The sequence below is a fragment of the Balaenoptera musculus genome, chromosome 2 (genome assembly GCF_009873245.2).
Source record: "Balaenoptera musculus isolate JJ_BM4_2016_0621 chromosome 2, mBalMus1.pri.v3, whole genome shotgun sequence".
Classification (NCBI taxonomy): domain Eukaryota; kingdom Metazoa; phylum Chordata; class Mammalia; order Artiodactyla; family Balaenopteridae; genus Balaenoptera; species Balaenoptera musculus.
This window is the reverse complement of record NC_045786.1, coordinates 30242597-30261043: the sequence shown is the minus strand read 5'-3', so window position 1 is coordinate 30261043 and position 18447 is coordinate 30242597. Positions and strand designations below refer to the sequence as shown.

Here is an 18447-nt window from a genome sequence, read left to right as displayed (position 1 = left end):
GCAATATCCTTTGTTCACTGATAGGGCAGGTGATATTTTAGTTCACACCAGCATCTAGCCACGTGGAGGGGCAGGTAACACACCTGGGAGTGCACGGGAGGTTTGCCCAGAGAGAGCTGAGAGAAAGGCCTACATCCTTCCACATGCCCCACAAGGCCCATTCGGAAGACCTCCCCTGGCCTAGCGACCTGCTGCTTTGGTGTGAAGTTGCAGCCAGCTTGGTACTAGTTTCCCCCTTCCCGGCCGCCCCTCCTCTGCACCCCTGTTGCCCCAGGACTGCACCTCCCGGTGAAGCCTCAGCCCCTGGGCTTTGCCGCAGTGCTTGCTCTCTAGAGAATGTTGCCTAAAGCATGTGGTCAGTGGCAGACTAAGTGTGCGCTTCAGTAATCCCCGTGAACTACTGCGAGGGGTGGGTCATCACGGGCATCCCATTAGAACTGGTTGGGTGTGATTCTGCACTACAGGAAGTGCAGGATGTGGTCTCTCCTCTCTCCCCGGCGCTCAGCCCTTGGAACGTGGCTGTAATGAGCAGGTGTTGGATGATGGAGGGAATGAAGGTACCCGCAGCCCTGAACCTTGTTTAAATCAAGAGCTCATATAATTTGAATCAACTGTTTTCAGCTATGCACACTCAGTAACCCGTTTAATAATCAGTTAAAAGAGGTAGAAATTAGTCTCTCCGGTGTGACTGTTCTTTCCCTTTTTTCATCATAAAACGTTCCATGGTTTCTTGTGTTGACTTTAAAAAATGCACAACGTGAGACCTGCGAGTTAAGTTGTATTTGGGGCAAAATGAGGACTGCAGCCCAGGAGACAGTGTTTCCGATAACTCTGAGAAACTGCTCCGACGGGGCGAGGGGGGAGCCAAGATACATAGGAATTTTGCAATAAAGAGCAGGTAATTGGGAAAGTCAAAAAATTATTGTTAAATAAAGAAAGCCAGATATCTCAAGTTAAGGAATTTAGCGCTTGTCTATGTATGGGAAGATGCAAGAGTCTGGGCTCACTGAAATCGTTCCTTTGATGTGCACCTCAGCTATCTGGGGCCAATATCCTGTATTTTCACCTCCTGAGTTTCCTCAGGGCTCACGGCAGGGAGTGGCTGCAGTCTGATGGCTGCTAGATGGCAAGTATTCTTTTCAGCCCTGAGCTTCCTCAGGGCTCACTGACTCACGTTGGAGGGCTGCAGTCGTTGATGACTCTGACATCCTGTGTTTATTGATATGGCAGGAAATATTCCATTTATAAATATACCATTTATCACTTGATTTCTGTTCAGTAGCTCTTTCATACACTTCCTCCTCCTGAGAGCATAGCTGTTCTCATTTTCTTGCTGGTGTTATTGACCACGGTTGAATTGACATCTGCTTTGAGCTAGGCTTCACTTCCAAAAGAAGAATGGAGATTTTGCAATCTGTGTTTGATGGCTCAATTTATCTCATACTGGCAGCTTAGATTTCAAGCATGTGCCTTCTGTGCTGGCTTCCAAGTTTGTCACTAAACTCTCATTTCTGGAAAGTGTGATTATGGAGAATCGCTCCCGCTTCCTGGAAAGAACTGAGGACTCCGGGAGGTTTCCAGGCACCATACACACGGTTGTCCAAAAGTTCCATTTGCTTCGAAAGGACTCAGTGTTTCAGTTGGTCTCGTTGCCTCCCTTCTGCTCTTTCAGGGGACTGTTATAGTGGTGCTGTTGCCCAAAGTCTCCTAGTTCAGGAGAAAAGGAAGCGTGACACCCTGCTTGTTCAGGTGCACGTACGTGAGTTGTGGCTTTGTTCATCACCCTATGTCTCGCCTGATCATGGATGTAACAAAGAGATGAGTTTCTTCTTTAATATTTCATTTTTGCAAATAAAATACAAAATGTTGATGAAGATGAAAAATAAAATGTATGGAAAGAGGAAGAGCTCTCCTGAAACCCCTTCCTCAGGTTCTCCACTGTTGCATCAGGTACAAAGGTACACCTGCACTGGTCAGCATTCTGGCAGCCAGATCCCCCCCCACCCCCTGCGCCAAGAATATGTAAGTGCATTTAATGTTTGAACATTTGACTTTGTTATTTTCAGAAGCACATCATGTTCAATATGTCTGTATTTCCACTTGGTGTTTTTTCGTCTTGACGTTTTACTGCGTTCCAACCGTGCTGCGTACATAACTTTGTATTTCTTTCTGTTACTTGCATATCAAGCGCTTTTTCATGTCATTTTATATCCTTTGTGAGCAGCATTTTATGTATTTTTATAATACTTCGCCAAGTAGAAATACCATCATTTATTTAGGCATCCCTCTATTGTTGGGACGCGTAGATTGTTTTCTGGAGTTTTTGCTATTATAAACAACAGCTTAGTGCAGAAAGCTTTCTCCTAAATTTAAAATTATTTCCTTGGGATCGTTCACCAGAAGTAAAATTACTAGGATAAATAAGCGGTGGAAACCACAAATATACCTGCGCTGGATACATTTTACTAATTTGCTTTTCAAAATGGTTGAACCAACATACAACTTCATCAGGCACAAGTAGGCACTCACTTGCCAGCTCTCGAGGAGATAAATGATATCTTTCCTTAATTTGCGTTGTGATAATTACTAAGGAGGGTGAACACTTTTCCAAATGTTTGTGTACAAAGTGTGTGTGTGTGTTTTTAATTGCCCTTTCTCTTTTTGTCCAGAGAATAGTCAGTATTGTTATTAAGCTAATAGGTACTCCATGTAAAATACAAATGTAATAACCCTTTCCGGGTCATAGCTCCTATAAATATTTTTTCTGGTCTGTTATTTGACTTATATATATTTTTAAGATAATCTTAAATTTCTTTTCCAGAATTTCGATAATTCTTTTTTTATTCCCAGTTTGTGATTTGATCTTTTTCAGAATCTGTTTGATTTGGGGTTTTTTTTTTAGTATAAGGTAAATATTTTTCATAAATTGCTAACGAATTACCCCAAAACAAAGACAAAATCGAAATGTTAAGAGATGTTGTGGGCTTCTGCATCTGGCAACAGAAAGACCAAGAACAGGACAACTAGCAAAACAACTAAAATATACAAAACAAGTTGTGAAAATAAGTCCAGCCGTATTGATAGTTTCAATAAAGGTAAATAGATTGCTTCATTTAGAAGACAAAGATTGTCAGATTAGATTTTTTACATGTTTTTGCTGTTGTGCCGGGCGTATTTGATTTACCTACCAGACCCCTGTCCACTCCTGTCTGCCCCACTCTGTCTGAGGCTGGTCTATCCACAGACTCTCTGCCTGTGGCTGGTGGTGGAATTCAGCCAGGGGGAAACTCCAGCAGGAGAAGGGAAGGAGGAAGGAGATGTTTCTTTCAGAGTTATTTATCCCTCCAGCATCCCTCGGGGTCACAGACCCACCCTCCCCTTGCCGGTAGACTATTGTACACTTATGGGCTAAACACCCCTTCTGTTTCTAGCCCCGGGGAACTCCATCATCCCTTGTGGCTCTGTTTTGCTCTGCTGACACCTCTGTAAATAGTCTCTTTATTAAAGCCTTATTGGATTATCCTAGTTTAATTATGCTGCCTTCTTCCTTCTAAGACAGACTGATGGAACTGTATGTAAGAACAATATCTAAAATATAAGAAAACTGCAAAGTTAAAAATAAAGTGGATGGGAAAAGATAGACCAAGCAAATGCTAACAAAGAAAGCTGATGTAGTTACGTTAACATCAGACAAACAGAAATGTTATGGCGAAAAGCAATCCCAAAGCTGAAGAGGGTCACTGCATGTTGATAAAAGATTTGGTTCAATTCTAACGTGGCCTCGAAATACATAATGCAAAAGTTTGTTAAAACTCCAAAGAGAAAAAGACAGACTCACACACAAGGTGGGAGATTTAGCATACCTCAAATATATTTGATAGACAAAATAACAAAAATCAGTAGAAAGAGAAGATTTGAACTTCACAGTTGACAATTTAGGTCTAACCAATGGACCTACACCCAACAACCAAAGAATACACTCGCCTTTCAATCACAGGTGGATTATTCATGAAAATTGGCCACGTAGTAGGCCATTTGGCAAACCTCAGAGTATTTCCAAGGATTGGTAGTATATAAGCCCTGTCCTCTGAGATTACAGGTAAGAAATCAAAACTTAAAAGAAAACTAGAAAAAGCCCATACATTTGATAGTTAAAAAATACTTCTAAACAACTCATGTGTCAAAGGAAAATAATCATAATTTAATAGGGAGGGACTTCCCTGGTGGCACAGTGGCTAAGAATCCACCTGCCAATGCAGGGGACACAGGTTCGAGCCCTGGTCTGGGAAGATCCCACATGCCACGGAGCAACTAAGCCCATGTGCCACAACTACTGAGCCTGCGCTCTAGAGCCCACGAGCCACAACTACTGAGCCCATGTGCCACAACTACTGAAGCCCATGCGCCTAGAGCCTGTGCTCCACAACAAGAGAAGCGACCACAATGAGAAGCCCGTGCACCACAATGAAGAGTATCCCCCGCCTGCTGAAACTACAGAAGGCCCGTGGGCAGCAACAAACACCCAACACAGCCAAAAATAAATAAATTAAATAAATAAATTTATTTTTAAAAAAGGATAATAATTTAATAGGGTATCTTTGGAACTGGATGATAATAAAAATACTGCGTATCCAAACAGGTAATGCAGGTGAAGTAGAGATGAGAGAGGAATGTATGTTCCCAACTGCATGTGTTAGAAAAGAAGAAGGGCTAAAGATTGATGGTAGGTGCTTTGTGTCCACCTAGAGGGGTGGGATAGGGAGGGTGGGAGGGAGATGCAATAGGGAGGAGATATGGAGATGTATGTATATGTATAGCTGATTCACTTTGTTATACAGCAGAAACTAACACAATGTTGTAAAGCAATTATACTCCAATAAAGATGTTAAAAAAAAAAAATTGATGGTAGAAAATGACCAGCAACATAAACTCAAAGACAGCAGGAAAAAGGAATTTTTAAACTAGCAGAAATCAATGAAATAGAAAACAAACGTACATAGAGAGAATTGACAAAAGCCCTGAGTTGGCCCTTTGAAGACACTAATAAAATTGATAAACCTCTGGGAAGACTGGTCAAGGAAAAACCTGAGAATGTAGTTGACCCTTGGACAGCACAGGTTTGAACTGTGAAGGCCCACTTAGATGCAGATTTTTTTTTTTTTTTTTTCAGTAAATAAGAACTACAGTCCAGCGCAGTCTGTGGTTGGTTGAATCTGCAGATGCAGGGCTGGCTGTAAAGTTATACATGGGGGTTGGCACCCCAGACCCCTGTGTTGTTCAAGGGTCATCTGTATATAATTTCACGAATGAAAAAGAAGAATGTTACTATAGATCCTGTATACATCAAAGTTATTATAAGAAGATATTATAAACAACTTTGTGACCAAAAAAATGAAATATTAAGTGAAATGACCAAAAATAATGTAACAGCAAAATTGACACAAGAAGAAACAAAAAATTGTGTGATTAAAGAAATTGATTCTATAATTTAAAAGAAAACTCAGGGCTGGATAGATGCACTGGCAGATTCTCCTAAACATTTAAATGGAAGAAATGTAATGTCAATATTCCTCAGACTCTTCCAGAAGGTAGAAAAAGAGGGAAAAAGAGTCCCTAGTTAATTTGATGAAGCCTGAGTATCCTTGATACCAACTCCCAACAGCCCACTATGAGAATGGAGACTTTTCAGCCAGTGTCACTTGGGAACGTAAATAGGAAAATCCCAAGTTCAATATTAACAAACTAAATCCAACAGTATTTTTAAAAAGTTCCTCTTTTCCTGTCTTTTTTTGGATTAAATATTTTTGAATATTCCATCTTATTTCCTTTAGGATTTTTAGCCTATTTTGTGATTGTCGCAGTAGACTTGGAGTTAATACTCCTCCCCACTTTCTGCTGTAGTTGTGTGCTATATGTTACTTCTATACACATTACAAACTCCATCTTGCAGGGATATTTTTGCTTTAAAGACAGTCGTTGTCTTTTAAAGAAATTAAGAGAAAAAATAAAGCTACTCTTATATTTACCTACATGGTCACCATTTCTGGTACTCTGTACTTTCCTGTAGATCCAGATTTTCATCTGTGACCATTTTCCTTCTGCCTGAAGAACTTCCTTCACCATTTCTTATCATGCTGGTCTGCTGGCCATGAACTTGCTCTGCTTGGATTTATTCCAAAATATCTTTATTTCAACCCATTTTCAGTTTGTTTTTAAAAATAGGTTTATTTATTGACACACTGATTTTGACCCTGCTTAGAGGAAGTCATTGCGATGGTGCTGTGACTCCACCCATTTTTTTAAATTAATTTATTTTTGGCTGCGTTGGGTCTTTGTTGCTGCGTGTGGGCTTTCTCAAGTTGTGGTGAGCGAGGGCTACTCTTTGTTGTGGTACATGGGCTTCTCATTGCGGTGGCTTCTCCTGTTGCAGAGCACAGGCTCTAGGCACACGGGCTTCAGTAGTTGGGACACGTGGGCTCAATATTTGTGGCTCGCGGGCTCTAGAGCGCAGGCTCAGTAGTTGTGGTGCATGGGCTTAGTTGCTCCACGGCATGTGGGATCTTCCCAGACCAGGGCTCGAACCCGTGTCCCCTGCATTGGTGGGTGGATTCTTAACCACTGCACCACCAGGGAAGTCCTCCACCCATTTTTGAATGGCTATTTTCTCTAGATATAGAATTCTAGGTTGGCAGTATTTTTTATTTGTTTATTTATTTTTGGCTGCATTGGGTCTTCGTTGCTGCACGCGGGCTTTCTCTGGTTGTGGCAGGCAGGGGCTACTCTTTGTTGTGGTGCATAGGTTTCTCATTGTGGTGGCTTCTCTTGTTGCAGAGCACGGGCTCTAGGCGCACAGGCTTCAGTAGTTGTGGCTCGTGGGCTCTAGAGTGCAGGCTCAGTAGTTGTGGCGCACGGGCTTAGTCGCTCCATGGCATGTGGGATCTTCCTGGACCAGGGCTCGAACCCGTGTCCCCTGCATTGGCAGGCAGATTCTTGACCACTGCACCACCAGAGAAGCCCTATTTTTTTTTTTTCATTTCAGCACTTTAAAGATATTACATTTTCTTCTTATCTCCATTGTTTCTGATAGGAAGTGCTTGCATTTACTATGAAAACAAGCGTTTACATCTAAGCTATCTGGCGTGCAAGGATAACATTTCCTTTCTCATTTTGTTCAGGCTAGCAAGTTTGCCGAATACAAAATCAATAAACAAAAAGTGCATTTTCACATTTCAGCATGCAGAACTTCTAATCATTCTAAGTGCCTCACTGCTAAATATAGAAGGACCTCCACACATTCGAGAAGATTATGCAACATTAAAACAGACACAAACCCTGAAGAGAATAAACTTAGAGGTAAGAGCGAATTCAGGCAGGAAAAGCAAACAAATAAAAGCACAACAACAACAACAACAAAACTTCAAAAAAACTGTAGTTGGTGTTACAAGATAGAAAACCAAGTTCTTCAAAAGGCCAGTTCTTCTTCCCTCCTGTGTTTCTCTCCTGTGTGTCTCCTTTATTGTTAACACAGAACTCTTCACTTCCAGTACTTCTAGTCACCAAATGTGTGGGGTTTTCCCCCCACAGCAAACAATTCTCTGCAGCACCATCTGGGTGTCCTCCGATGCAACTCAGTTCTGGCACCGCCTACCCGGGGACAGAGTCAGGCCCCACAGGCTAAGGGCTCAGTCCCGCAAGACTGTCCCCCGCACACATACACACACACACTTTGGACACCCGTTGTAAGCCTGGGTTATCACCTGTGCTTTTGACCGACTGCCCTGTAGATCTAAAGACCCCCTCCTTGGGTTCAGTTAATTTGCTAGAGCTGCTCACAAAACTCAGGGAAACAGTTGCTTACATTTACCAGTTTATTAAAGGCTATGATAAAAGGGTACAGATGAACAGCCAGAGGAAGAGATACACAGGGTCTGTGAGGGTCCCTAGTGCAGGAGCCTCTGTCCTTGTGGAGTTGGGGTGCATCACCCTGCTGGGTTGATGTCTTCACCCACCTAGCAGCTCCCTGAACCCCATGCTATTGGGATTTTATGGAGGCCTCCTTATGTAGGCGTGATCAATTACAAACTCCGTTTTTAGCCCTTTTCCCCTCTCTAGAGAAATGGGGGGTGGGGCTGAAAAGTCCAAGCTCCGAATCCTGGCTTGGTCTTTCTGGTGACCAGCCCCCATCCAGGAACCACCCAGGAGCCCACCAGAGTCACCTCATTAGAACAAAAGTTGCTCCTAGTATTTTTTTCACTTGGGAATTGACAAGGGTTTTAGGAGCCCTGTGCCAGGAACCGGGGGTAGAGACCAATATATAATTTCTGTTATCTCATAGGTATCCTCAGGGAAGATAAAGCATTTCAGTGCTGAAATAAGAACAGGATGCTGCATTTTAAAAAGGAACATCGGGAGGACCAGATAAATGACTTGAAATTTTAAAATATGAGGCAAAAAATAGAAAGGCAAGAGATAGGTTGGAAGAGGAAACCTCCCAGAAAATGAAGAGCGAGTGGGGTGGGCATGTGGAGGATAGTGTAAGAGAAAGGATTCTCGATGTCCTGGGTAAGGAGGCATTGGACAATGGCTAGAATTCAGGAGCTTGGACAGAGCACGTGAGCATTTACCCTAGAAGGGCCCCCTCGGAGCCTTACGAGAGGCTGAGTCTGGGGCAGGATGCGGAAAGGTGGAGAGGGTGGCGGGAAGGACCGCTGTCCTGTTATAACCCGTGTAGCAGACTTTGTCTTTTCAAACTGTTAATTTATTACTTTGAACTAACTGAAAAATGTTGAAAGATGGTATTTTAGTGTTCTCTATCTCACCCTGTAGGTGCCATTAAGAAAAGTGCGGTTTTGTGTGTTGCCGAACTGTACAAGTGATTGTTCTTTACCTGATATGTGTGTTTCCACACTTCACCCAAAGAAACACTGGCGCTTGGGATTCTGAGATCCTCCTTCTGGCACTGAAAATACCATCTTGAAGGGTTTTTTTTTTTTTTTAAATGATTATTCTGTGTTTTTATTTTTGTTTATTTTATTTATGGCTGTGTTGGGTCTTCGTTTCTGTCCGAGGGCTTTCTCCAGTTGCAGCAAGTGGGGGCCACTCTTCATCACGGTGCGCGGGCCTCTCATTATCGTGGCCTCTTCTTGTAGCGGAGCACAGGCTCCAGACGCGCAGGCTCAGTAATTGTGGCTCACGGGCCCAGCCGCTCCACGGCATGTGGGATCTTCCCAGACCAGGGCTCGAACCCGTGTCCCCTGCATTGGCAGGCAGATTCTCAACCACTGCGCCACCAGGGAAGCCCTCTTGAAGGGTTTTTATGGCTACGAGATCATAGGGAAGATTCTCCCATCTGCCCGGCTTTACTTCCGGCTCTGGAGGTGTGCACGCATGTGTGTATGTGTACATGTCCATAGGGGACACATACATGTGTGCACTCTTCCTTCTTTTCTAGGCCATTTCCTAAATTCTCTCTATCTTCCTACCTCTTGCTTGCCATAATGTGGACTTAAAGCACGTTTATAACTATGTCAAATTCATTGAGTAAAGGTTGATATTTCTGTGAGTGTATAATAGTTCATATAACGGCTTTATTGAAATATAATTCACACAGCATAAAATTCACCCTTTTAAAGCATCCTTGTATATTTTTATAAACAGAAGGTGGAGAGCCTTTTTTATCCTTCTACCCAAACCTCTGCGTTAAACTTTGTAAACAGGTTCCCTGGACCTCAGAAGGAAAAGGCTTCCCCTGGAGTGTTATTTAGACTGAAACATATTTCTTGATTATAGGCTTCTCTTTCTTTACTGTGTTTCAACTAAAGAATTTCTCCCTGAATGTTGTAAATGTGGCGGGGTGGGGGGAGAATTAGTAAATTCTTTATTGTTAATAGCTTCTCTTATGGCCAAAGAAAACCCAGGAATTCAAAAGTATTAGCTCGGAGTCCTTAATCTAACAAAACCTTTCCCCCCGCTCCTAGCTGGTTTGTCTCCAATTGTAAATTCCCCTCTCAAGGATTTTTAATGCTTAATTCAAAATGCTGGAAGAGAAAAGCTTCATTACTGCTGGTACTTTCCTATTGGCAAATTCAACCTCAGTCTTCCCTTAATTCTCGTTCTTTCTTTGAATAGGAATAATCCTGTTTGTTCATTACAAATTCAGTTCATTGAGGGGGAAATGCACTGAAGATGGTGAATGATGATAAAGCCATTTATCGGCAGCCTCCGGGGCACTAGCTAGGATTATCCTCTGCCTCTCAAAAGCAGTGCTGGCCCTGAGTGTTTAAGCAGGTGGATTTGCCCTTCTTCTTCTAGGGGCTCAGGAATCTGATGGAGAGAAAGCCAGGGAATTTGGATTTGGGCATCTTTTCAGACCTCTTCCAGGAAATTAAGGAATGCATGGTACTAGTTGGGTTTTGTAAGGGTAAGCTTGAACAGGCATGCCGACGTCTTGACTAGTAATCAATACACTCTTGTTAAACGCTTTGTCCAAAGCAGACCAACATTCCGAAGTCCTCCCACCTCTGGAAGGCAGTTCTGTGGAGTGTGGACTGGGTCTCTGGTCTGGTGTAGCCCTGGATCGTTCTTCTTCTGCTTCTTCCTTGGTTCTTCCCTCCAGGTGTCTCATCTCCTCAAAGCGAGGGCAGGCTCTGGGCATGGTGAGCGTGGTGGGACCTGGTCCTCGCGTGGGCTGGACCCTTGGGGCCGTGGATAAGTGTTGACTCAGCGAGAGGAGAGGACCACCCTAAAGCCTAGAGCCCAGAGCTGCATGTTCCTGTGCGTCTCTGCCTTACCCTGTGAGGCCAAGTCACTGGTGTCTGATCCTTCTGACTCGCCCCAGGTGGGACTGCGGGTTGGAGGCGGGCTGTATACGAGGTGGGCTTCTTCCCAGGTGCACTGTGGTCTCTCACCTGGCAGTTTCTGAATCAAGCCTCATGAGATGCCAAACTCCATGAAGGGGTTATTGGGCCCCTTAACATTATGTGTCAAGAGCCTTCACAATGTTGTATTCTCTTCGGGGAATCGACCTGGGGAGAGTAGTTCAGATGCAGCAAGTGATATTTCCTGCAAATTCATGTATAAAACCAAAAATGAAAAGGAAACTGAAACACATGTCCTGTTATAACCTATTATGAGAGATTGGTTAAGAAAATGCTTATATTCATACAGTGAAATAGTTTGCTGATATTTTAAGATATCAGTGTATTAATTTAGCAAACATTTGTTGAGCACACATACCAGAAACTTGCCACACGCTGAGGCCAGTATGCCACATAAGAAAGGCACATTCCTGCCCACATGACACCTCTGGTCTGATGAAGGGGAGAAGACATTAAACGGGTGAAGAAATGATTTCTGGATGTGATTAACATGATGCTGAATTAGAGAAGAAAGAGAAATTGCTGTCCTGCGTGATTTCAACTATGTGAAAAACAAACACGCATAGAAAATAGCCAAGAGGAGAATATGCCAGACAAGTTAGAGGTAATTTTTATTTTCTTCTTTATTTGTTTCAGTATTTAATAATCATCCCTCTTTTATAACTAGGAAAAAATAACTTAAAAAGAGAATTGCACTTCAAATTATGCCATATACTGGAATACTTGTTTTCATGTCTTATGAAGGCAAAAAACCAGAGACTCTCTTGGTAGAAGTAAAAAGAGCATGTTCACCTTTAAGGACAAAAAAAAAGGAGGAAAATGTCTCTAGAATCACCACTGTCTAAACCTTACCCTCAGGTCAAGTTGTCCGCACAGAACCTTCTAGGACAGGGGAGGTCTCCTTCCCTCCTCCTGCCGTCTCCCTGCCGCTCTTTCTTCTGTGCTCCTAACTCACCAGCATGGCACCTGGGCCCTTAGAGGCTCTAGTGAATATCTCTTGCGGATGGAGAGAAGGAACAGAAATTTAAACCAAGTGTGAGCAACCATCTTCTTGGTCCACTTGTAAATCTTTGGTACAAACGTGGCAAAAGTGCACTTTTAATGCATCTTAGAAGTTTCATCACTTGCCCCTGGCAAATATTTTTGGCAAATTTCTGAATTTATAAATTGCTTCCAATTTTATCACATTAGAAAGGTGTCAAGCTCTTAATCATCTGAAAAGATGCTCAGTTTCTTGTGTCAATAAGAGAAATGCAAAGTGAACTTCTCTGAATTGTCAGGTTGTCCGTCCAAGGCTGTGAGGAAGCAGGTATGTTGGTATATTCCTGGCAGGGGTGTGATGTGACCAGACTCCGTGGAGGGCAGTTTCACAATGTCTGTCAAAATGACAAATTCACATCCTTTTTGATCCCTGCCCCTCCCCCCGCATCATTCTACTTTTAACAATGTAGACTACAGATACACTTACACACATATGAAATGATATGCTCCTTAGATTTTATTTAACAAACTCTGTGCAACAGCTCCCATATGACAGTCACTGTTCTAAATCTCTTACCATCATTAAAGTCATTTAATCCCCCAAGCTACTCTATGAGGTAGATATTATTATTATTATCCCCACTTTACAAATGAGGAAACTGAAGAACAGAGAGATTAAGTACTTTGCCCAAGGCCACACAGCTAGTAGGTGGCAGAGCCAGGATTCAAACCCAGACTGTGCAGCTCCAGGCTCCTTGCTCTGCCAACCTCAACAGGTACCTCCTCGTGTGACCACAGTTATGGCACTGTTTGTAACTGCAAACATTTGGAAACAAGTTAAATGCCTCTCAAGAGGGGATTGTTAAGTAAGTGACGCGATACCTCTCTGATGCAGTGATGGAAAGATGACCAAGATGCATTTTAATGGAAAAAGCAAAGTGCAGAAGGTGCTCCCAGGTGTGTTGATAAAGGGGACGGGGCAGAATATGTGCTCGTATTTGCTTGGATAAGAATAAAACACCACCAGAAGGGTGCTCAAGAAACAGGGAACCGGTTGCCATGGAGAGAGATGGTGGAGAGAGATGGGGAAGCAGCTGGAAGGGGGACTTCCACTGTGTTCCCTTTTATACTTGTAGATTTTGAGCCATTCACATTTGTTGATTATTTGGAAATGTAAATCAAAAGCCCTGAGTACCACAGCTTTTTCGTGTTTTTTTTTTTCCTTGACCATATAACCAATTTGTTTCTAGATTTTTAAATTAAACTTAATTTTTAAAATTGATGTATGTGAAAGGTAATATAATATATGCCACGGTTTTTTTTTTTTTAATCAAACAATCTGGAAGAGAAAACAATAAAAATGAAGTCTCTCTTCCATTCCTGAACCCCAGCCTCCCCTCCCGGGCCCCTCCCGCAAGACAGCTCCTACTGCTGGTTTCTTGGATTTTTTTTTTTTTCTTTTCAGCTTTATTGAGATATAATTGACATGTAGCACTGATAAGTGTAAGGCATACAGCATAATGACTTACACACATTGGGAAATGATTGCCCCAATAAGTTTCGTTAATATCCATCATCTCTTATAGACACACACAAGGAAAGAGGAAAAAAACTGGGTTTTTTCCTCGTGATGAGAACTCGTAGGATCTGCTCCCTGGTTTCTTGGAATTCATTCTGTTCTCCCCCCTCACACAGGGTGTGTGCCGATCCCAAGCTTGGATCAGCCCCTCTTCTCTTGTTTGTCCTACCAAAACTCTATCCGAAAATAAGAATCTAATTTTAGTGATGAGGCCTTTGGTGGGTGTTTTTGGAGACATCATATAGGATTGAAATAAATCTCGATTCAAATTATAGCTCACGGAGCCCTTGTTCCCTGCCCTGTAGTTATTATTCTCCCCCTTAATGACAGTTCATCACTCAGCAGTTCAAATGTCCAGAGCCTTTGTGGTTTTGAAATGTAGCTTTAATTTGATCCCCGGGAGTTGAGAACGGATGATCGTTCATAGACAGGCCCTGTGTTTGCTGCACCTGCACCCGTGTGAAGTATCAATACTTCTCATGTAAACATCGCTCACTGCATTAGGGAAATGGCCACGGAAAGAGCCCGGCCCTTTGGAGACCATGTCCCAGGAGACAGTCAGCTCAGGACGGTTCTTTTAAACAGAAGGACCCACATCCTTCAATCCTGGCCAGGCCAGGAGAGGCCCGAGCAGTGCAGGGCCTGACCTGGGGGCTTCGGAGGCTGCAGGCTTTCAGGACCTGGGGCCTTAGTTGGCCAGGATGATGGTTAGAAGGAAACAGTGCTGCTCTGTGCCCCGCCGTGGGACAGAATCGATTCGTGTTGGGTTGATCTTCTTCTCAATAAACCCTGAGGGGCTGGGGTGCCCATTAGCACGAGCCGCGTGTCCTCTGGCAGGTCACACTGGCCTTCAGCCCCTCGCCTGAGTGACAGTGACAGCAGTGACCTCCCCGACATGGTCACACAGCCCCAAATGCTGGGCACACCGTGGTGAGAAGGGAAGCCGGCCCATGGCCCATGGTCACGTCCAACCTGGCCCTTGTGTGCTTTATTACATCAGGGATCCCGCCTGGACGTTGCAGGCCAGGTTTCCCCTTCTGTTCTCACCTGAGGACACTGAGCGGCATGGGCCTCGCTCCCTGGTGGAGGCGGTGGTTGGGGGGGCGCCTGCTGCCCCCTGCTGCCCCTGCCCCATCCCCGGGTGCAGCCGGCTGCTCTCCCGTGAGCCTCTGTCCTCCCCCCACACCCAGACCAGCGTGGGTGCCAGGCATCCACCTGTTTCTGAGGAGGTCCTCCCCATGCCCGGCCTCGGCGGACGTTTGGGTTTGTGCCACCCGCCAAACTTGCCCACCTGCCCTGGACTAACTGGGATGGAGGGAGCCCGAGACCCAGGGTGGAACATCCAAAAAGCAGGACTCCTCAGTGTAACCCAGTTACCACATCTGGGGACAATGGGACACGGCTGAGTGCCAGGCGCCTGCCCCAGATCCACCCACTGGATGTTCCAAGATGGAGAGGGGGCTGCTGCCCATCATGAGGGTGGGGGCCAATGGAGGGAGGCTGTGCCGAGACCCAGAGACGGAGACTGTGGCCTGGGCAGGAGGTGGGTTCCTGGTCCCCAGGTGACGAGGAGGGGAAGATGCTGGGCTCAGAGCCCTGCTGTCGGGGGAGGGCTCGGGGACCTGAGCCGGGCAGGGCCAGGCACTTCTGTGGGTGACGGAGGCCCCCGGCCAGACCAAGGGGCCAGAGCGCATCAAGGGCTTCCCAAAGGAGGCTCTTGACCCTCGGGTGAGTCTGGGTCCGGTGCCTTCCAGGGAAATTGAAAGAGTGGAGCCTCATCCTGTACGGCACGGCCCAGCACCCCTATACCACCTTCAGCGCCCATCAGTCTCGCTCCCGGATGCTGGAGCTCTCGGCCCCAGAGCCAGAGCCACCCAAGGCTGCCCTGTCGCCATCCCAGGCCGAGGTTCCCGAGGACGAAGAGGACTACACAGGTAATGAACCTGAGGCCAGAGGAGATGCTCGGTTTTCCAGTGCAGCTCTTAAAACGCGGGCTGTTCCCGGCGGAAGGCGGGGCTAGGGCTGTAGGCCTTCCTCTTTCCTGGGAGTCGTAATAATGATGGTAATTTGCACTCACAGCTCCTCCCTCCCATGGCTCTCCTAATATTTTACAGACCAGTAAGTATGCTTCAAACCAGTAAGTACTCGCCAACCTTCCCAGGCCGGGAATAGAGGTTCCCTATGCCCAACCAGAACGGGGACTTGCCCCCTGGCTAGTGACACTCCTCTGGGGTGCCCCCTTTTCCTCAGGGGCCCCCGTCTTCCGTCTCAGCCTCCTGACCCTCTCCCAAGTCCATCCACTTTCAGTCCTTGTGACCAGAATGTGGGAAGGACCAGGGTGCTACCGGGAGCCCAGGATGGTTGGGCTGAGTGAGCACAGCCAGGAGTTGCTGGCAGTGGAGATCTTGACCAGCCCAGGGACTGGGAGAAAGACCCAGCACAGGGTCTCAGACCTGATGTCAGAGGACACTGATGCTGCAAGAAGCAGCTCAAGCCTCTCACGGGAAGTAAAGATGCCTCGTTGCAAATCCTCTTCCTCCTGCTGCACCACTGCAGGGTGGCCCTCGGCTCTGGGCCTGCAGTGCTCCACGCTGAGAGCTGGGGCAGCATGCAGAAGGACGTTCCCAGCCGCCGGGCTGGGCGCAGTTTTGGTCAGCGTGCTAGGTGGCAAGCTCTTCCTTTCCCCCTGAACCATCCCAGTGATTTGTGAGAAACAGAGCCTTTCTGGTTGGGCATATTTTCCTTAGCTAAATGTTACAGCTACTTGATAAATGATGGGTGAGATCTAAGAATATTGATGCTTTGAGTTATCTAATAGCTTCTGAAAAAAAAAAGTAACAAAATGGAGAATTCCACCAATACAGATCAAGCATAAATTATGGCCGATTCAATTTTAAATTTCTTCTACCGTGCCTTTAAAATGGAGCATTGAATTATGTATGGACTAATCTGCTCTGTTTCCCCCTGTGATTTATAAACTGTGGCAAGATTCAGTAATTATTAATAAAGGACTGATTTTTTTTTTTTCCCTTAAAATCTGCTATGACTCTAACCTCACACTGTCCTGGAATCTCACTCTAACTGTTCTGCAGCCCAGGCCACTCAGTCCTTCCCAAGCCTGGCCCAGGTGGTTAGAGGGGTCTCTGGGACTAAGGTGTGTTTCCGACACTTGGGGAAGTTCCGTGCAATCTCAGGGGCAAGTGGGGCGGGTGCACCAGTCACAGCAGGAAAGAGCAAGAGAGGGGAGGGGGCAGGAGGGGTGTGGCGTGGAGGGAGAGGAGGAGAGGGCTTCGGGGGGGGTGGGGGAGCAGTGTGGAGGAGCATCTCGTTGGTGCCCTGGGGGAAGCCCTCTGAGTCACAGACAAACAAGCCCAGGTGCAGAAGCCCAGGGAGAAAGAGAGGGTGCTGGGCAGGGGAGATTTTGAGGTGGGGCGATGATTTTCGACGACTTTCTAAATATTTATTTACTTATTTATTTATTTGGTTGCGTCTGGTCTTCGTTGCGGCACGTGGGCTCCTTAGTTGCCAGCAGCTGGGCTCCTTAGTTGTGGCATGCGAACTCTTAGTTGCGGCACGTATGTGGGATCTAGTTCCCTGACCAGGAATCGAACCCGGGCCCCCTGCATTGGGAGCGCGGATTCTTAACCACTGCACCGCCAGGGAAGTCCCTGTTGATGCTTTCTGTGGAGCTTCACGCACAGCTGAGGGGTGAGCTGGCAGGGGTGGCTGCGTGCCGGGGACACCTCTCGGAGGCATTGAGCTGGTCATGCAGACAGTGCGTGGGGGGCTCTGGGCCCCACCCTCCGTCGGGCAGCGGGGGGCACCAAGCAGCGCTGTGATGGGGGCACACAGGTGGAGGGCCAGCTCTCCCCGGGACAAGGAGTAAAGGGGAGGAGGTGAGTGAGGGGCGGAGAGGGGAGTCCAGCCGCCCGTGGACAGTAAGGATCCCAGGACGGAAGGGGAGCGGGGCTCCTGGGGGGGCTCATGGGGGTGTCAGGTGCCTCGCCAGAGCCATCAGGACAGCTGCCCTGTGAAGGGGTCAGCTGTGAGGTGGACACGGGTAGGGGACACTCTCAACCACTGTCGCCCCCTGGCGATGGGGGCAGGGGAGGCAGCCAGAGGCTGAGTGGGTGGAGGGTCAGGGTCGTGGTGGGGCCTGGGGTTCCCAAAGTTAATGAGGGTGTGGAAATGCAACCTAGGGGGCTGCTAAGAGATCAGGAGGCTTGGGGGTTCAGCCTGGAGGAAGGGCGGGGTCAGGTGCCTGGGAGACATCAGTGGCCGAGGTCCTGAAGGTAGAGGGCTTTGCAGGGATGGCCAGCCTGCTGGGACCCAGCCATCTGCAGAGCAGCAGGGTGGAGGTGGGGTAGTACTGGAGAGCACAGACCGAGGCCCCCGGTAGCTCTCCCAGGATGCTTGGTTGCAGGGCAGGCCACCCCAGGACTGATCCAGCAGGTCTGGGGTGCTCAGGTGCTGTGGGCTAGGGAGCCGGGGTGATGGCAGGAAGGGGGAGGGGCTGGGGCTGCTACCGGAGAGCAGCCACAAGTGGGGGGACAGGACCTCGAGAGAACAGAGGGGAGCCTGGGCTTCAGGAGAGGAGGACACACGGGCTGAGGACAGGGTGCCTGGCCACGCAGGGCCGTGCGGGGAGCCGAGAGTCCAGGCAGCCTTTGCCTGGAGACGTTGCCCCAACGGCCTGACGGCTCAGGGTAGCTGATTCACAGGCCGCAGGGCTGCGTGGGTCACAGACTCACGGCACGTCAGCACTCACCCAACAGGCGGGCTAAAGCATTAGGTAACATGCCCCGGTCACAGGCCCTCAAGGAAGAGACCAGCCCTGCCATGAGGGGGTCTCTGTGCAGACAGCTCTACCCTGGCACCCACCTCGGCCCTCTTAGTGACACAGGGGGCCCAGCGCACTTCTCTTGGGTGGCGTGAATGGTGAGAACGACTGTGATACTTACTGAATCCGCCTGGTCCTCCAGGAATTGGTCTAAGCCCATGACAAAACCC

At 46.9% G+C, this 18447-nt stretch overlaps 1 protein-coding gene across 4 annotated transcripts in view; it reads left to right on the top strand.

The window, feature by feature from the left end:
• Window positions 1–18447, top strand: part of PCSK6 (proprotein convertase subtilisin/kexin type 6) — a 191837-nt gene that overhangs the window by 153515 nt on the left and 19875 nt on the right. For 2 of the 4 annotated variants that reach the window (XM_036844928.1, XM_036844927.1), the window contains exons 14-15: window positions 15192–15371; window positions 15517–15555. The exons of 1 other annotated variant lie outside the window; for it this stretch is intronic. In XM_036844928.1, coding sequence (XP_036700823.1) covers window positions 15192–15371; window positions 15517–15555 — 219 coding nt within the window. The remainder of the gene's footprint in view (window positions 1–15191; window positions 15372–15516; window positions 15556–18447) is intronic. One more of the 4 variants, XM_036844929.1, reaches the window with a different exon arrangement.